This window comes from Pipistrellus hanaki, assembly GCF_964339955.1.
Source record: "Pipistrellus hanaki genome assembly, chromosome: 8".
Classification (NCBI taxonomy): domain Eukaryota; kingdom Metazoa; phylum Chordata; class Mammalia; order Chiroptera; family Vespertilionidae; genus Pipistrellus; species Pipistrellus hanaki.
Window position 1 is genome coordinate 58,786,597 of NC_140510.1, and position 15,893 is coordinate 58,802,489.

Consider the following 15,893-nt stretch of genomic DNA (forward strand, 5'->3'; position numbering starts at 1 on the left):
CATTTACCGCTCCGTTTTATTTCAGCTATGGGTCCAAAAAAGCAACCCCATGGCTGACCTCAGGACCAGCTGCATTGAATAATGGCCCCTGTGCTGGCCAATCCATTAGTGGAGGCCACAACTCCAAAAGGACACACCTGGAAAAGTGCTGGATATTCTATTAAGATCTTCCTCTGAGACCTCCCCTAAAATCTCCCCCTTAAAACCCTTAGGATGGAGGACCCAGTGCCTCTCCTTTTCCTACCCCCACCCCCACCCCCACCCTTAAGCATGTTACCATTACCTTCCTCACTCCCAAGCTCCTAGGGCCCTTCCTAACTCAATTCCTCAGTCCATTTCTAAATTTTATAAATAAATGTTCTCTTATAGTTTAAGTCTTGGCTCTGAATTCTTTCCTAGCTAGAACTCAAGTACTAGGTTGCTGAACCCAGGTCCAGTCTGACCCCACCGCTTAGACACCTGGTGCCATTCCTGCCGCCTACCACCGAATGCTCTCTTTGTGCTGATTTCTGTTGATACGTAAACTAGAGGCCTGGTGCACAAAATTATACACTGGGGGGAGGGCCTCTCTCTTGTAGTCAGGGACCCCTCTCTCCTTTCTGCCAGCCTGCTGCTCCCTAGCGCTGCTGCTGAGGCTCCCGCCACCACCGCTGAGCTCACCAGCCATGAGCCCAGCTTCTGGCTGAGCAGTGCTGCCCCTGTGGGAGCACACTGACCACCAGGAGGGAGCTCCTGCATTGAGCATCTGCCCCCTGGTGGTCAGTGCTCATCAGAGGGACTGGTCGTTTTGGTCATTCTGCTGTAACAGTCACTTAGGCTTTTATTATATAGATAACCCAGAACTTGTGCTCTATGGCTTGAACCAAAACTAGGACCTGACAAATGCCTCATCATGTTACCCTCTGTTCTTGCATCACAGCCCTATTTTTGATCCCTGAGTCAGCAGATTCTTGGGTTTTGCAGTTGCCTCCACCTCTCAGAGAACCAGTGATGGAAGTTTGTGGTCTTCCCCACAGCCACTCCCCTCTTTGATCAGCATCCCATGCGCTTTGCCTTTGGAAGCCTTGCTTTGTCCCCTCCACTTTGGAACATGTCTCTGGTTCACACCAAGGCCGTCCCTGATTTGCAAATCATATCTGAATAAAACACTCTTTTAACTCATCTTGGAATTTTGTTAACATCCTGTTAATCTAGTCTTATATCAATTTTTATTATTTTATTTCTAGTCTAGAATTAAGAACTAAAGGGTAGAAGGGGGAGAATTATCCCCTCTCCAACAGGTACAAGCAATTCACATGTCCGTCAACAGATGAATGAGTAAATAAAATGTGGTGTCCATACTGTGGATGAAAATGGGGTTCTGTGGAAAGTAACCTCACAGGGAGACCTGACCATAAATTCCTAACTGGGCAGGTCATGCTGAGTAGGCATGTCCCAGGCCTGTAACTTCTTCAGCGAAAGGTTTGTCCTTTGCTCTTGTGCATCTAGGTTAGGGGTGTCGAACTCAATCAGAGAAGGGGCCAAAATCTAAAATCCAGCCTAAATCGCGGGCCGAATGGTTTACTGAACAGTCATAAACTGACAATGTCATAAACTGACAGCGGAGTGCAGTGATGACAGCGCGGTGCGGGCCACATTGCAAGGCCTGGCAGGCTGGATTTGGCCCGCGGGCCTTGTGTTTGACACATGTGATCTAGGTTAACACACCTTTGAAATATCAGAAGTAATATCCCTCAAAGGGGTATTAACCCTCAAGAGAGCACATAATCTTTTTCTCTCTCTCTCTCTCTTTTTTTTTTTTTTTTTTTAAATATGTTTTTATTGATTTCAGAGAAGAAAGGAGAGGGAGAGAGAAACATCAGTGATGATAATCATTGATCGGCTGCCTCCTGCACGCCCCCTATTGAAGATTAAGACCACAACCTGGGCATGTACCCTTGACTGGAATCAAACCTGGGACCCTTTAGTCCACAGGCTGATGTATCCACTGACCAAACCGGCTAGGGCTCTTTAAATTTTATTGTTGGAAATATTTCATAGGTCCTCCTTTTTCCCACATTAACCTCTTCAGCCTGCTCCCATCCCCCTCACCACCCAATTGTCTGTATCCATGGGTTATGCATATATGCATACAAGTTCATTGCTTGATCTCTTCCCACCCACCCTCCCCTGCCTTCCGCGAGCACATAATCTTGTTAGCTATTGAACTGGGCATACTTAAAAATGGTTAAGATGGTAACATTTTATGTCATGCTTTTTACCATATTTTAATATATATATATTAATATATTTTTATTGACTTCAGAGAGGGAGAGAAACATCAATGAGAATCATTGGTGGGCTGCCTCCTGTATGCCCCCTACTGGGGATTGAATCTGCAACCTGGGCATGTGCCCTGACCAGGAATTGAGTTCCTGGTTCATAGGTTGATGCTCAACCACTGAGCCACACTGGCTGGGCATAATGATATGTATATTTAAAAACAGCTGAAACCGGTTTGGCTCAGTGCTAGAGCATCGGTTTGCGGACTGGAAGGTCTCGGGTTCGATTCCGGTCAGGGGCATGTACGTTGGTTGCGGGCACATCCCCGTTGGGGGTTGTGCAGGAGGCAGCTGGTCGATGTTTCTCTCTCATTGACATTTCTGGCTCTCTATCTCTCTCCCTTCCTCTCTGTGAAAAATCATTAAAATCATATATTTAAAAAATAATTGAAAAATAAATAAAAACAACCCTTCTTCCCAGCTTTGCCACTGGGTCCTCCTCCCCACCCCAGAGCCTTCCTGGGTCCTCCTCGCTCTACTGAGACAATCTCACCTCCAAGAGTTACCTGCCAGCCTCTGTCACTCCCTCTATTCCCTGCATCCTCCTCCTGTTGAAGGGGAGCAGAGTTTGCCATCCCAAAATATGCCTCTTTGGGGGATATTGATTCCCTTATGCTGGGTAATTTTTGAAAAATGTTGTCAATTGATGAGAGAGGAGAGAGAGAGAGAGAGAGAGAGAGAGAGAGAGAGAGAGAGAGAGAGAGAGGGAATTTGTTGTCCCATTCATTCATGCATTCATTGGTTGCTTCTTGTATGTGTCCTGATTGGAGATAGAATCCACAACTTTGGTGTATTGTAGTGAAGCTCTAACCATATGAGCTACCCAGCCAGGGTGGGAAACCTGTAGTTTTAAGGCTATTTTCCTCATTGAAAGAGCTACCGTTTCCCTGAAAATAAGACTGTCTTATATTAATTTTTGCTCCCAAAGATGCGGTAGGTCTTATTTTCAGGGGGTGTCTTATCTTTCTATGCGCTAGGTCTTATTTTCGGGAAAACAGAGGTAGCATCTGAATTCCTAGAAACTTATCAATGGAGGAAGCAGACACTTAACTTGCCCAACAGCCTGACTCCCATTTGCTGTGCTTCTCCGGGTCACCTGCCAGGCCTGACTCCCCACACCTCCCTCTTTCTTTGTCTTTAGCTGAAGATGGTATTTAAGGTGTGGCTTCCACTCTTCGGGAGAGTTACTCAGCTGATCTGGGTCTCTCCCACGCCTCTAAGTGGAATACGTGTTGTTAAATGTTAATTTGTTTTCTGCTGCTAATTTGTCTCATGTGAATTTGATTATTACACCGGCCAGAACCTGGAAGAGTTAAAGAGAAAACCACAGTCCCAAATGGCATCACTGTGAGCTAGTCACACCAAGCCGTGCTTCTGTGGCAGGCGGACTGTTCTGAGCAAAGGGCAATTTTGGCTTCAGGCTCAAGAGAAACTTGTGCCCCTCCCTTGCCTAAAACTTGAAGTAAGAGAGATGATAGCTATAATCTCTTTTTGACCCACCTGTGGTGGGGCAAGCTTCTATTTACTAAGCATCTGCTCTTCTAATCCTGTCTCGACCAGTGAAGCCCCGGGGGCACCTTCCCTCATCCCTCCCCCCCACCCCAATTTCAAGTTCCCCGTCTGTCTGAACCTCTGGTGCGTGTGGGTCTGACTCTCATGGATGTGGGGTTCCCATACATATGTAGGTATGAAGTTTAGTCAGGTTCTCTTGTTAATCTGTCTCATGCCTATTTGATGATTAGACCAGATGAAAGAACCTTAAGGATAGCTTTTTTTTTTTCCTTTCAAGTTTCTATGTTAATAAAAAAATATATATATACAACCCCACCATAAAACCCATACAGAGAAGGCTCAGAGAAGTTATATTGCAAAAGGTTTTAAATTCATAACCTAACTAGGTTATGTGCAAATTCAAACTTTTCTTTTTCTTTTTTTCTTTTTTTTAAATATATTTTATTGATTTTGTACAGAGAGGAAGGGAGAGAGACAGAGAGTTAGAAACATCGATGAGAGAGAGTCATCGATCAGCTGCCTCCTACACACCCCCCACTGGGGATGCGCCCACAACCAAGGTACATGCCCTTGACCGGAATCGAACCCAGGACCCCTCAGTTCCCAAGCCGACGCTCTATCCATTGAGCCAAACCGGTCTCGGCTTTTTTTTTTTTTTTTTCAAATTCAAACTTTTCATTCCAAGTGTTAAATACACCCTCTCCCGTCTCCAGACTCTCATCTGTGGTCATCAGAGGCATCAGCCCTCCTCCTCCCACTTGCCGGAACGCATGCCAATCTTGCATTTGCTTCAGCGCCGCTCCAATCCGGTCCCCCTGACATCTGGGACCTGGTCCTGGAAATAGCCTCAGTGGTGCTTGCCTGGCAGGGCCTGTGGCACAGCCCTTGGAGGAGCTGCCCCAGTGAGGCCAGGAGCCTTGTCTGCAGTCCCGCCCTTCCTGGCCAGGCTGCTGCCTCCAGGCTGGCAGCTGCCCAGGAGCCAGCCCCGCACCCTGCACGCCCTGGTCTTGGCTCAGACACAACAGACACAGTCCCTGGGTCTCCACGAGGCAACCAGGACTCCTCACAGCAAGACAACCACCCAAGTGTTCAAGCTGAAAACCTTAGGCAGCATTTTAACTGAGTGGGACTATCAGGCTGCTTGTCAGCAAAAACTTTATCTTATTTACTGGAATAATGGAGTTTGATGTACCCGTTGCTGATTGTACAGGAAGCCTTTCAAACCCATTGTAGGTCCATTCTTGCTAAGGAGATTTTTTTTTTAAGTTTTCTTATTGGAGTTATACGTATATATAAATTATAAACTAGATCATTCATGTTTGTTACAACAAAACAAAAACAGCAGTCCCCCTCCCCCTGTGTTTCCCATCTCAGAGGCAGTCATCTTTCCCTTGGCTTTTTAATTTGATATTTACCAGTTTTCAAATCACATACTTGTTCATTTTTTTTTCTCATTTAATATGTTGTCCTCAGAGGATGTATCAGATATTAAACTGATAGGAATAGGTACTACACTTAATCTTAGCCAAAAGACCGAGAAGCAATTACTTATTTATTTTTATTTATTTTAATGCCATTAACATTTTTATTTATTTTAGAGAGAGGGGAAAGGAGAGATGAGTTGTTCCACTTATTTATGCATTCACTGGTTGTTTCTTGTATGTGCCTGACCCAGGATCACACACACAGCCTTGGTGTACCTGTGAGGGCTCAGCTGGGGGCTGGATAGGAGCTGGGAACCCACTCCCTGAAGCAGCTGTCACAGGAGATAACTGGCTCCTCTCCTGTGGGCTGGCTTCTCCACAGGCTGCTTTAGCTTCTCCACAACTTGGCAGCTGGATTCCACGAGACAGGAAGAAACTACCAGTTTCTTTTTCTTTCTTTCTTTCTTTCTTTCTTTCTTTCTTTCTTTCTTTCTTTCTTTCTTTCTTTCTTATTTTTTAAAAAATATATATTTTATTGATTTTTTACAGAGAGGAAGAGAGAGAGATAAAGAGTTAGAAACATCGATGAAAATCATCGATCAGCTGCCTCTTGCACACCCCCTACTGGGGATGTGCCCGCAACCAAGGCACATGCCCTTGACCGTAATCGAACCCGGGACCTTTCAGTCTGCAGGCCGACGCTCTATCCAATGAGCCAAACCGGTTTTGGCTCTTTCTTTCTATCTTTTTTGTAAAAAACATTTTATTGATTTCAGAGAGGAAGGGAGAGGTAGAATCATTGATTAGCTGCCTCCTGCACAACCCCTACTGGGGATTGAGCCTGCAACCCAGGCATGTGCCCTTGACCGGAATCAAACCTGGGACCCTTCAGTCTATAGGCTGACGCTCTCCACTGAGCCAGGGCTGCCAGTTTCTTATGGGCTTAGAAAGTGGCCCATTGTCACTTTGCACATTTCTGCCTGTTAGCAGCTATAGGGCCTGTCCAGATTCAAGGGAGGAAACATAGATTCCACTTCCAATTAGTGAATTTAGCAGCTCCACTGAGGTATAATAGACAAATAGGAACTGTACATATTTAAGGTGTAAAACTTGATATTTTGATACATGTATCCACTGTGAAATGATCATCATAATCAGGTTAATCAACATTCCCATTCCTTACCTCAAAAATCACCATTTTGTCTTCATGGTAAGAACATTTATGATCTACCCTCTTTGCCATGGTTGGGTATCTTAGTTGGTTAAAGTGTCTTTCCAATATGCCACGGTTGCAGGTTTGATCCCTGGTCAGGGCACATAAAAGAATCAACCAATGGCCCAGCCGGTGTGGTTCAATGGATTGAGTGTCACCCATCTACCAAGAGGTCACCAGGTGGATTCCTGTCAGGACACATGCCCGGGTTCCGGCTCAATCCCCAGGAGGGGGTATTCAGGAGGCAGGAGAAACATCTCTCATCAATGTATCTCTCACACTCTCTGTTTCCCCCCTTCTCTCTTAAAGCACACACAAAAAGGAATCAACCAATGAATGCATAAATAAGTGGAACAAATCAATTTCTCTCTCTAAAATTCAATCTATAAATTTTTTAAAAATTATTTAAAAAAAAAATCTAGCCTCTTAGCAAATTTCAAGTGTACAACATAGTATTGTTACCTATATCCCATGCTGTACATTAGGTCTCCAGAACTCATTCATTTTCTCATCAAAACCTTCTACCCTTTGACCTGCATCTCCTAAATTCTTTCCCTCCTTCCCACCATTCTATTCTCTGCTTGTATTTTGGATTAGATACCACATATGAGAACACACAGTATTTGTCTTTCTGTGCCTGGCTTACATCACTCAGTATAATATTCTCTAGTTCATCCATGCTATCATAAATGGCAGGATATCGTTTATATTTATTTTTAAAGTATTTTTTAAAGTATGTTTTTATTGATTACAGAAAGCAAGGAAAGGAGTGGGAGAAAAACATGGAAGTGAGAGAGAAACACCCATCAGCTGCCTCCTGCATGCCCTCTACTGGGATTGAGCCTACAACCTGGGCATGTGTACTCACTAGGAATTGAACAGACGATCAATTGGGCACAATGCCCAACCAACTGAGCCACACTGGCCAAGCCAGATATCCTTTTACAAGCCTGAATAATATTCCCTTTTAGATATGTACCACATCTTTTCCCCCATTTACCTGCAGACAGACACTTAGGTGTGTCCTTACTTTGGCTTGATCACGAGGACCTGCTTGCTCACTTGCTGGGTGTCAGCACTCTCCTAACCCCTCTCTGCTGTCTCTTTGAGCTCCCTGTCCCCAGGAGTCCAGCCTCTGCCCTTCACTCTGTCCTACCTCTTCCCTGCCCCTGTCGTTTTTGTACCCACTCCCTGGTCAGAGCACTATAAACCTCGGCTGTCATTTCCACATCTATTCCTTGGTAATTCCTGTCACTGTGGCCCCCAGCTTCTCAATCCAACTACCCCTCCCTCCATCCCTGCAGGGATCTTGGCCGCAGCCGCCATACAGAACCCACGTTCTATTCTCAGAGCGCAGCTTGGAGGGCGGGGAGGCGCTGGCTTGTGTACCTCCTTTGCTCAAATCCTAGGAAAATCCTCACGACCATCTGAAAAACCTAGGTGATTCTTCAGCTCCCGGGCTCTTCCAGCTCATTGCAGACCAGGGCTCTGCCCTCGCGCCCCTCCACTGACCACCACACTCCGGCCTCAGGCTGCTCCGAGGCTTCTGTCCACACATGGCCTCCCGTCCCTGCTTTACCTTTCGTGCCATCGCTGCCACCTGCCACACCAGAAATGGGACACCCCTCCTGACCCTCAGCTCTCTGAGCACTGGCACACTGTGGACACTCACTGTCCTTGAATAAATGAAGGAGGGAACAAAGGTCACATTGTGTCCTGATGAAACCTTCACGGACTCTGCACTGCCCGGAGGAGAGTGCACACTCCGGCAGCAGAGGCTCGAGGTGACCCACCTGCTCCTGCCTCTCCAGCACCACCTTGCACGCCCCTGGGCACTCTCGGTCCCAGCACCTCAGACCTTCACTGCTCCTATCAGATTCCTCCAAGCCTCAGTTCCTTTGCCATCTTCTTCTGGGTGCTATTCCATTGTGGTTGGGAATATGCCACCCAGACCCGGAACTTTGCTAGAACCTTGTTATGTGGAGAATTTTTTGAGTTCTGGAGACTCTGTTAAGAAGCAAACAAGTCTTCCTTATCCTTTTTAAAATTTTTTTATTTATTTATTTTTATTTTGGGACTCTTCCTTTTTGATGAGATTTTGGGTCTCATCACCCCTTCTGTCAACAGTCCCCCAAGCATGGGGCCACAGAAGGGGTTGTCTTCCTTTTTGGACCCATGGGCATGGTCCCACCCATGTCCTGCATGTGTGGGTGCAGAAGGTGGGCCCAGGGAGTGGGCTGGAGGAGGGCAGATGCCTGGCTGGGCAGTCTTGCTATGTCACCTGGCCCAGAGACCTGAGTCCATTCTGGGGGCAGTTTCCACTCCTGTCAGATGGGGTGGTGGTGGTGGATGGGCTGCTATGGCCCTTGTGATTCTAGGGACATCAAGGCCTGGCCAGCAAAGACCTTCCTCGCTGACTAACCTGGCTACTCCTCATGGGCCTGGAAGGGCTGCGGCGTACGGAGGGATGTCTGCTGGCCGGGCCCATGCTGCCCTCCAGGGAGCCCCAGCTCTCTGACCCACTGCTCCCGGAGGGCACTACCCCCTGGGGCGCTGCTCTGCCCTCGGTTCCCAGGCTCTATGGGAGGCCCTGGGGGATAACAACAGAGGGGAGGGCTGCTCCTCCTCAGGCGGTGGGGCAGTTGAGGGGCTGGGGACAGGACCTTACCCTGGGCTCTCACTGTTAGGCCACCCAGGCTAGGAAAGAACCCAGAAATCTCCTCTTCCAAATACCAAACCACCAGACGCCCACCTCTTCTCTTCCACATACTGGGTTCTAGAAGCCTCTGGGGACAGGAGCAGAAAGGGGATGGTGGCCCTCTGAGTAAGCAGGATGGACAGACTGAAGGCTGACTGAGATGTTAGAGGAGGAGAGAAGGGAACAGGGGCAGGGAGACACGTGTCCTTGGTCCCCTCTGGCACCAGCCCAGTGCTGGATGGACAATGAACCACAGCCCACTAGTGACAGACTACAGCAGCCATGCCCAGTCCCTGCGAGGCCCTCCTAAAGGTACTGCGTTGAGTTTTCCTTTGAAGAACATTCACTATAACTAGACCAAACGAGCTTGTCCCCCCCCCCCCCCCCCAATGAAACAGCATGGTGAAGCCGGCCCTTGGTCACCATGTTCTCTCTAGTTTCTGGCAGCTACTGGGGAAGCCAACCTGTGGTTCCCCAGTTCGGTGGGGAAGGAGCAGGGGCTGTGGCCAGGCTGCTGGCGACAGAGTGCTGCCCAGGGGCCTGCCATCTCTGTCCCTGCGTTCCTGAAGATGGTGGTTGGCATCCGTGGATGTCAGATGCCGACAGGTGACTAGGCCAGAGGGTGGGGCTGGACGGGCCATTGGCCAGGCTGGGCCACCAGGAGCCAGGCTGGGCCACCAGGAGCCCATTTCTGCCCCCTGCTTGGGAAGGCAGTTTGAGGGCCCCTCTCATGTCCCACAGGCCCAGCCCCCACTTTGTTCCCAGGCTCCTTGATGCTGCCAGGGTGCAAGATTGGGACTGAAGGTGCTGAAGTACCGGCTTGCACCAAGGGTAGAAACGGGGCCAGAGCTCTACTGGGAAGAGGGGAAAGGGGCGTTACAGAACCAGTGCCCCATCTGGGGTCAGGCAGGCAGAGAGGCAGCGGTGGGGGCAGGGATGGATATAGCCATCCGCAACAGGGATGGGTGAGCTGCCGCCTTGCATACTAATGACATTTCTAATCAGCCAGAACGAGGCGCTGGCATCAATCTGCCAGGTGGCCAGCTCTGTGAATCATCCTGGAACTGACAGGAAGGCTCCAGAGAGTGGTGACCCAGCTTAGCTGTGACGGGTGGAGCCCGAGCCAGGTCCCTGGTCTCTGGTCCTGGGTCCAAGGGGCACCCTGCCAGCCCGGCCTCCCACCGTGCCCTATACACCAGGCTGCTCTTCACACCTGGTTTTATTCCATGACACTGATTTGCTGAAAACCCCATTTCCTGGGCAGGGGAAGGCAGTGGGTGGCCTGGCAGGAAGGGGGGCTGGCCTCCAGGAGGGCGGTACCACTCGGCTCTGATAAGCAATGGCCCGTCCAGCCCCACCCTCTTCCCTCCAGTTCATTTAAAAACCGAGCTGCAAAAGTAAAATAGAGTGAAAAAATAAAAACAAAACCCTGAGATGTTAAAAACCAAATTAAAAATCCCCTTTGGTGTCAAAATGTCCTATTCCTAAAAGCCAGTGGGTGGGGTAGGCAGGTAGGGTGGTGGCTTCAGTCCTCCTGCTCATGGTCATGGTCACTGTCACACTCCTTCTTGTCCTGCAGGCCCAAGAGGTCCTCGGTGCCCGGCCGCTTCAGGATGGCGCTGTACTTGAGGGCGGCAGCCTCTGCCCGCAGCACCACCTCCACCAGGCTGAAGATGGTGATGACCTGCAGCACAGCAGAGTCCGGCAGTGACACAGGTGGGTCTCAAGGGGCTGCCCATGGGACAGGAGGGTCAGGGACAGCTCTGCCACTATCTGTCCAGCAGGGTGCCTGAGACCACTCACTCTGCCTCTTTAGGCCTCTGTTGCCAGTCTGAAAGCTGAGCCCACTCAAATACTGAGGCCCCGGGGCCCTGGCACACAGTGAGCACTCAGTGTAGGCAGACGGTGGGGTCTGGGCTGGCCTCGGGAGCATGTTTAGGTAAAAACTGTTATACAGAATTTCTTGGGCAGGAGGTCCATAGCTTTCATCAGATTCTCAAAGCTTAAAGGTCCTGTTTTAAAGAGACAGGCAGAACCTCCCCCTATCTGTGCCTCTCCTCACAGAGGATGTCCCCAAGGGAGGAAGGTGGTACCAGAAAGCTAGGAGGGGATGTGAGTGAACTGGTGCCCACCAGCGGGAGCCTGGGTGCAGGGGAGGGGGCGGGGGCCGGGGCCACAATGGTGGTCTGGGAAAGCAGCGCCAGCCCTGGGTTCTGACCTGCTGCACCGGTTCCTGCTCCATGTCCTCAGGATCCCAGACAAGTGTCAGCACCGGCTTCTTGCCCACCTTCCGGAAGTGGTGGGACCGCAGGGGCAGGGCCTGGGGGTGCAAACAGCTGGGTCTCAGGCCCTGGGCCTGGATGCAGCCTCCTAACCATTGACCCTGCAAAGCCCTGACTGACCTCAAGGGAGCTCCCTGCCCTGACCCCCGCCCCCCCAGTAGCTGGCTGCTTGACATTCTGGGGGTACCATCCCCATCTTCACCTCTGGGCAGCTTCAGGGAGGCCCTGCCTGGCCATCTGTGGCTGGGCAGGACAAGGCCAGTACCTAGGCTCAGTGTGTTATTCGGGGGAAGTGGTGGGTTTGTCCAGGCTCATCAGGACCTGGGCCTGAGGTGGAGCAAGCATCTGAGGCTGGAGGGCTGCTGCCCCCTGCTGGCGCTGGGTGTTAGCACATACTGAGGGCTGGGTTGTTTGCAGAGACAATCAGCTCGAAGTCAGGACTTAAGGACGAGAATGCTGATTGGTTCCAGCTGGCCTCTGTTCTGTCTCTTCTGTTTTACTCCATGTTAATATCATGTTTATTCCACTATGTGCTGGGCTCTGCATACCCCAAAGTGTTTTGGATGTTAATGACAAGGTAGGCTGAAACAGCTCCGTCAGATGGCCTTAGACAGGCACCAAGAGCCTGGAATAAATAGCCATCGGAGCAGGTCTCTTCCTTTAGTTTAGGGGCATCACTTTCAGAGAGGCAAAGGACCATTCATTCTGGTCTTTTCTTCTCCCATGTTCCTATAAAAAAAATCTCACAAAGACTGTATACCCTGCCATCCTGCACTGGTTATGGAGGCACCTGTTTTCTGGGACCTTGGAGAAGACGACCAAGCCTGACCCCTGGCCTGGACCCCCTCTCCCAGAGAGCACAGTTGGGTATCTTGGCAGGGCCCAGGGGTGGGCTTGGTGTGGGTCTGGGAGCGGACCAAGGTCAGGGCCCCATACCCTCTGCCTCTGTGTGCCAGCAGAGCCCACATCTGAGCGAGGGTGCGGTGCAGTCATCACCACCGCTTGGATCCCCAGTGAGGACAGGGACAGCAGGGTCCTCGCCGGTGCTCCCATCCCCCATGCTTGTATGTCCACTAAGGGCTGTCCCTGGGCCAGGATCCCCCACCCCGACCCCGGATGCTAGGAAAATATGAAAAAGACTCCAGCGAAGGGAATGGGACAGGCAGGGGAAAACAGAGTGTGCTTAGTGGATGCGGCTTGGTGTCTGAGGGGGAACCGCACAGCCCCCGCACTCGTTTCACAGTCGAAGGGTGTCTGCACCCTCCCAGAAGGTCCCTAACTGAGGCCTGGATGCCCCCCACATACTCACATTGCAGTAGATGCGCTTTTGCACCCCGTAGCGTAGTACCAGCACGTCAAAGGCTTGGTTCAGGACGCCCATCACCATGGCTTCCGACTCTAAGGGGCCACTCTCCTGCAGGGCAGGGCAGGGCAGGGCTGCAGCCAAGGCTTGGCCAGGGAGACATCCCCCCAGGGCCCACCCTGGCGGCTGAAGGCCCCTGGGATCCGCCAGGGCCTTTGTGAGCAGCTGCCAGGAGGGGAGGAGGGGCAGACAGAAGGGGAAGGGGTGTCAGGAAAGTGGCCTCACCTTGACCAGGATGGCAAAAAAGAGGCTGGTGCTGAGCTCATGCACGCGCTTGGCTGCCATGCGGCGGTCATTGCAGTGGTCGGCCTGCTTCTGCAGGACACTGGGTTCCACGTCTGGCACTGCCCTGTAGCCTGGAGAGAGGGTGGTTGGGGGCGTGCTATCGGGGAGAGGGGTGCGGTACTCTATGTGCATGGGCATGGCTGGGTGATGGGTTGAGTGGTACCCTAGGGGCCAGCTCCAGAGACTGAAAATGATGGGGCAGCCTTTGTTTGGGTTTCTAACTACTCCCCCCCCCCCCCAATGTGGCTTCCCCTATAGGGACACAAGGAGGAAGGGAGAGTTTCAGGTCCAGAGTCCCTGCTGCTGGAGCTTCCACAGCCATAGCAGCGTGGCCTCTGGGCACCTGCTTTAGGGGGTGGGCGGCCAGTAGCTGGCCACAACCTGCATTCCTGGACTGCGTCTCTTACCCAGTGTAGCGGCCAGGAGACGGTGCACCATGACGTCTGCAAAGCGGCGGATGGGCGAGGTGAAGTGTGTGTAGAGTGGCACGTTGAGGGCGTAGTGCCGGAACTGCTCCTGGTCCTGCAGCATCCCTGAGCAGAAGTACAGCGCCATCTAGGGGGATGGGCGGTCTTAGAACTTGGCTAAGCTGGGCAGGGCTGGGTCAGGGGCTCCATACCCCTTGCCCCCAACACTCCACCTTGTGCAGCCAAGGGAGACAAGAGTTCACCAGCGTCAGCCCTTCTTGTCCCTTATAATCTGTCCTGGGGCCAAGACCCAGGTCTGAGTTCAAAAGGCCCTCAGGGCAGGGATTTGACTGAGGTACAGGAAGGGACAGGCATTGCTCTGGGGCTCTGCAAACAGCCCCAGGCTGGAAGAGTCTGTGCTCCTGGGAGCCCTGGCCACAGGCCTGAAGCTGCTGGCCCTGCTTCCCGAGCTCTCAGGGCTGGGAAACAAGGATGTGCTGCTGCCTGGGAGCCAATGAGCAGGTTCCTCACTGGAGCCAAAGTCACACCCTGTGTGTTCACTTGCTCGCTCACGGGCTGCTTGCCACGCTCTCTCACCCTCACACCCTTCCGTGCGCTTACTCAGCCAAATGGTCAGCTGGCCCCGGTTCCTGTGTACGAGGCCCTGGAACCCAGGGCGCAGCTGGTGGTGACCTGCTCAGCTCCCCAATTCGACTTCTTTTCCAGATCCTGCTGGGTCCTGGGTTATGTCTGGGGCAAGTCACAGGGGGAGGTGGGAGCTGCCTCCACTCTGAGCCAGTTTGTTCTCAGAGGTGGCCCAGTTCCCCAGATGAGCTGGGGTGAAGAGGACAGAAGGCGTGGCTCCCTTCCTGGCTGGCAAAGGGTCTCTTGGCAGGGAGGGATAAGTGGGGACTGTAGCTTTCCCACAGTGACCAGCCCTCCTTGGGACAGCCCTTGTGTCCTGTTGCAGCAGTTCACTCAGGACTTTCATGCTCACTGCTGCTCCCCTGCCTGCTCCCCCACCCCACCACAGTTTTTAGGGTTGGGAGAAAGGGACTCTAGACTGTCTGGTCACTCCCTGCTATTAGATCCCAAGGCAGAAGAAGGCCTCTGAGGTCATTGGCAGGAAAGGCCAGTCTTTTTTAGACTCAGGAAAGAGCTCCTTTTCATGGAGCTCCAGGGCTGGTTTGACTTTGGATGTGGATGGCTCTAGGGTCAGGGAATGGGGGCCTCACTGGTCCTGGATGGCACAGCCAGGGGGGCAGTTCTATGACCTATGGGCAATTAGAAGCAGAGTAGTGTTGAGTCCAGTGGTCATAGGTACATTGCCCCCTCCCTCTCCCCATGTGGGCTTTCAGGTGCTTAGTGTGGAGCAGGGTAAGGGCAGCTAGACCTAAACAGGCCCCGACAGCTCTGTCCTTGGCAGAGTTATAAGATGCCAGAAAATAAGTCACCTATGGCCAGATGGGGCGATCTGGTTCTTGTGAAAAGAATGAATAGTGCTGAGTGACCAAGCCCCTGAAAAATGGTTTGTTACTGCCTCCCCCCCACCCCCCCGAAGGGCTTCAGCCCAGAGATAGCCCCATCAGCATCACAGCTCCTGCTGGCCTGACAGTCCACTGGGCTGGCTTCTTCCCAAGATGCTGGGGCTTGCAGGGGTTGAAGCTCAGCCTTAGAGGACTGAGAGGCTGCCAGCCTATCATCCTGCCTGCAGACACAGGCCCACGGTCTGACCTCTCTTCTCCTGGCTGGTGAGAGGGAGACTTCTCTCCCTGGGGTCCACAAGTTGCAGTGGGGGCTGAGGACCACTCCTCTGTACAGGCTGCTTTGGGAAACTCTCTCCCCGCTGGTCATGAGTGCTGACCATCCCTATTCCCTTCCCCATCCTGGTCTGGTCTCTGAGGATTGGCACTGAAGGCTCGGTGCAGGCCCTATGGTGACTCCCTGTCCTGTGCCAGGGAACAGAGCCCCAGAGGCCTCACAAAGGGTCAGCAGGGCTCAAACTGGGCCCTCAAGCAGGTCCAGTCAAGCTGTCCTTTAGCAGATGAAGCAGGCAAGACTGGGCTGGAGGCAGATCAGGCTCAGCTCCGGACCCACCTGTCCCAGGGGACATCTTCACCACCCTTCCACTCAAGTCCTCTGCATGTGCAGAAGTCATGGATGCTTCTGGGAGAAGGGAAGGATGGGGGACAGGCCCCTCCTTACCTGCATGGGCCGGGAGCACATGCTGGTGAGCACCTCCTTCCGGGCCAGTGAGTACTTGTCATCTCCAAATATTTCGGTTATACTTTTCTAGAAGCAAACCCATGTGATATGCAGTCAGGCTTTGGGAGAGGGTCTGGGACCCCTGTTACCTGCAGAGCATCTGAGAGCAGCTTCAGGGAGGGA

The 15,893-nt window shown here is 51.8% G+C and overlaps 1 protein-coding gene across 5 annotated transcripts in view; it reads right to left on the reverse strand.

Annotated features, from left to right (window-relative positions):
- Positions 1-8,508: 8,508 nt before the first annotated feature.
- Positions 8,509-15,893, reverse strand: part of DIS3L2 (DIS3 like 3'-5' exoribonuclease 2) — a 283,427-nt gene continuing 276,042 nt past the window's right edge. For all 5 annotated transcript variants that reach the window (XM_084891776.1, XM_084891777.1, XM_084891774.1 and 2 more), the window contains 6 exons: positions 15,711-15,797; positions 13,506-13,653; positions 13,039-13,169; positions 12,760-12,864; positions 11,387-11,488; positions 8,509-10,852 (listed from right to left, as the gene is read on the reverse strand). In XM_084891776.1, coding sequence (XP_084747902.1) covers positions 10,694-10,852; positions 11,387-11,488; positions 12,760-12,864; positions 13,039-13,169; positions 13,506-13,653; positions 15,711-15,797 — 732 coding nt within the window. In that variant the 3' untranslated portion in view covers positions 8,509-10,693. The remainder of the gene's footprint in view (positions 10,853-11,386; positions 11,489-12,759; positions 12,865-13,038; positions 13,170-13,505; positions 13,654-15,710; positions 15,798-15,893) is intronic.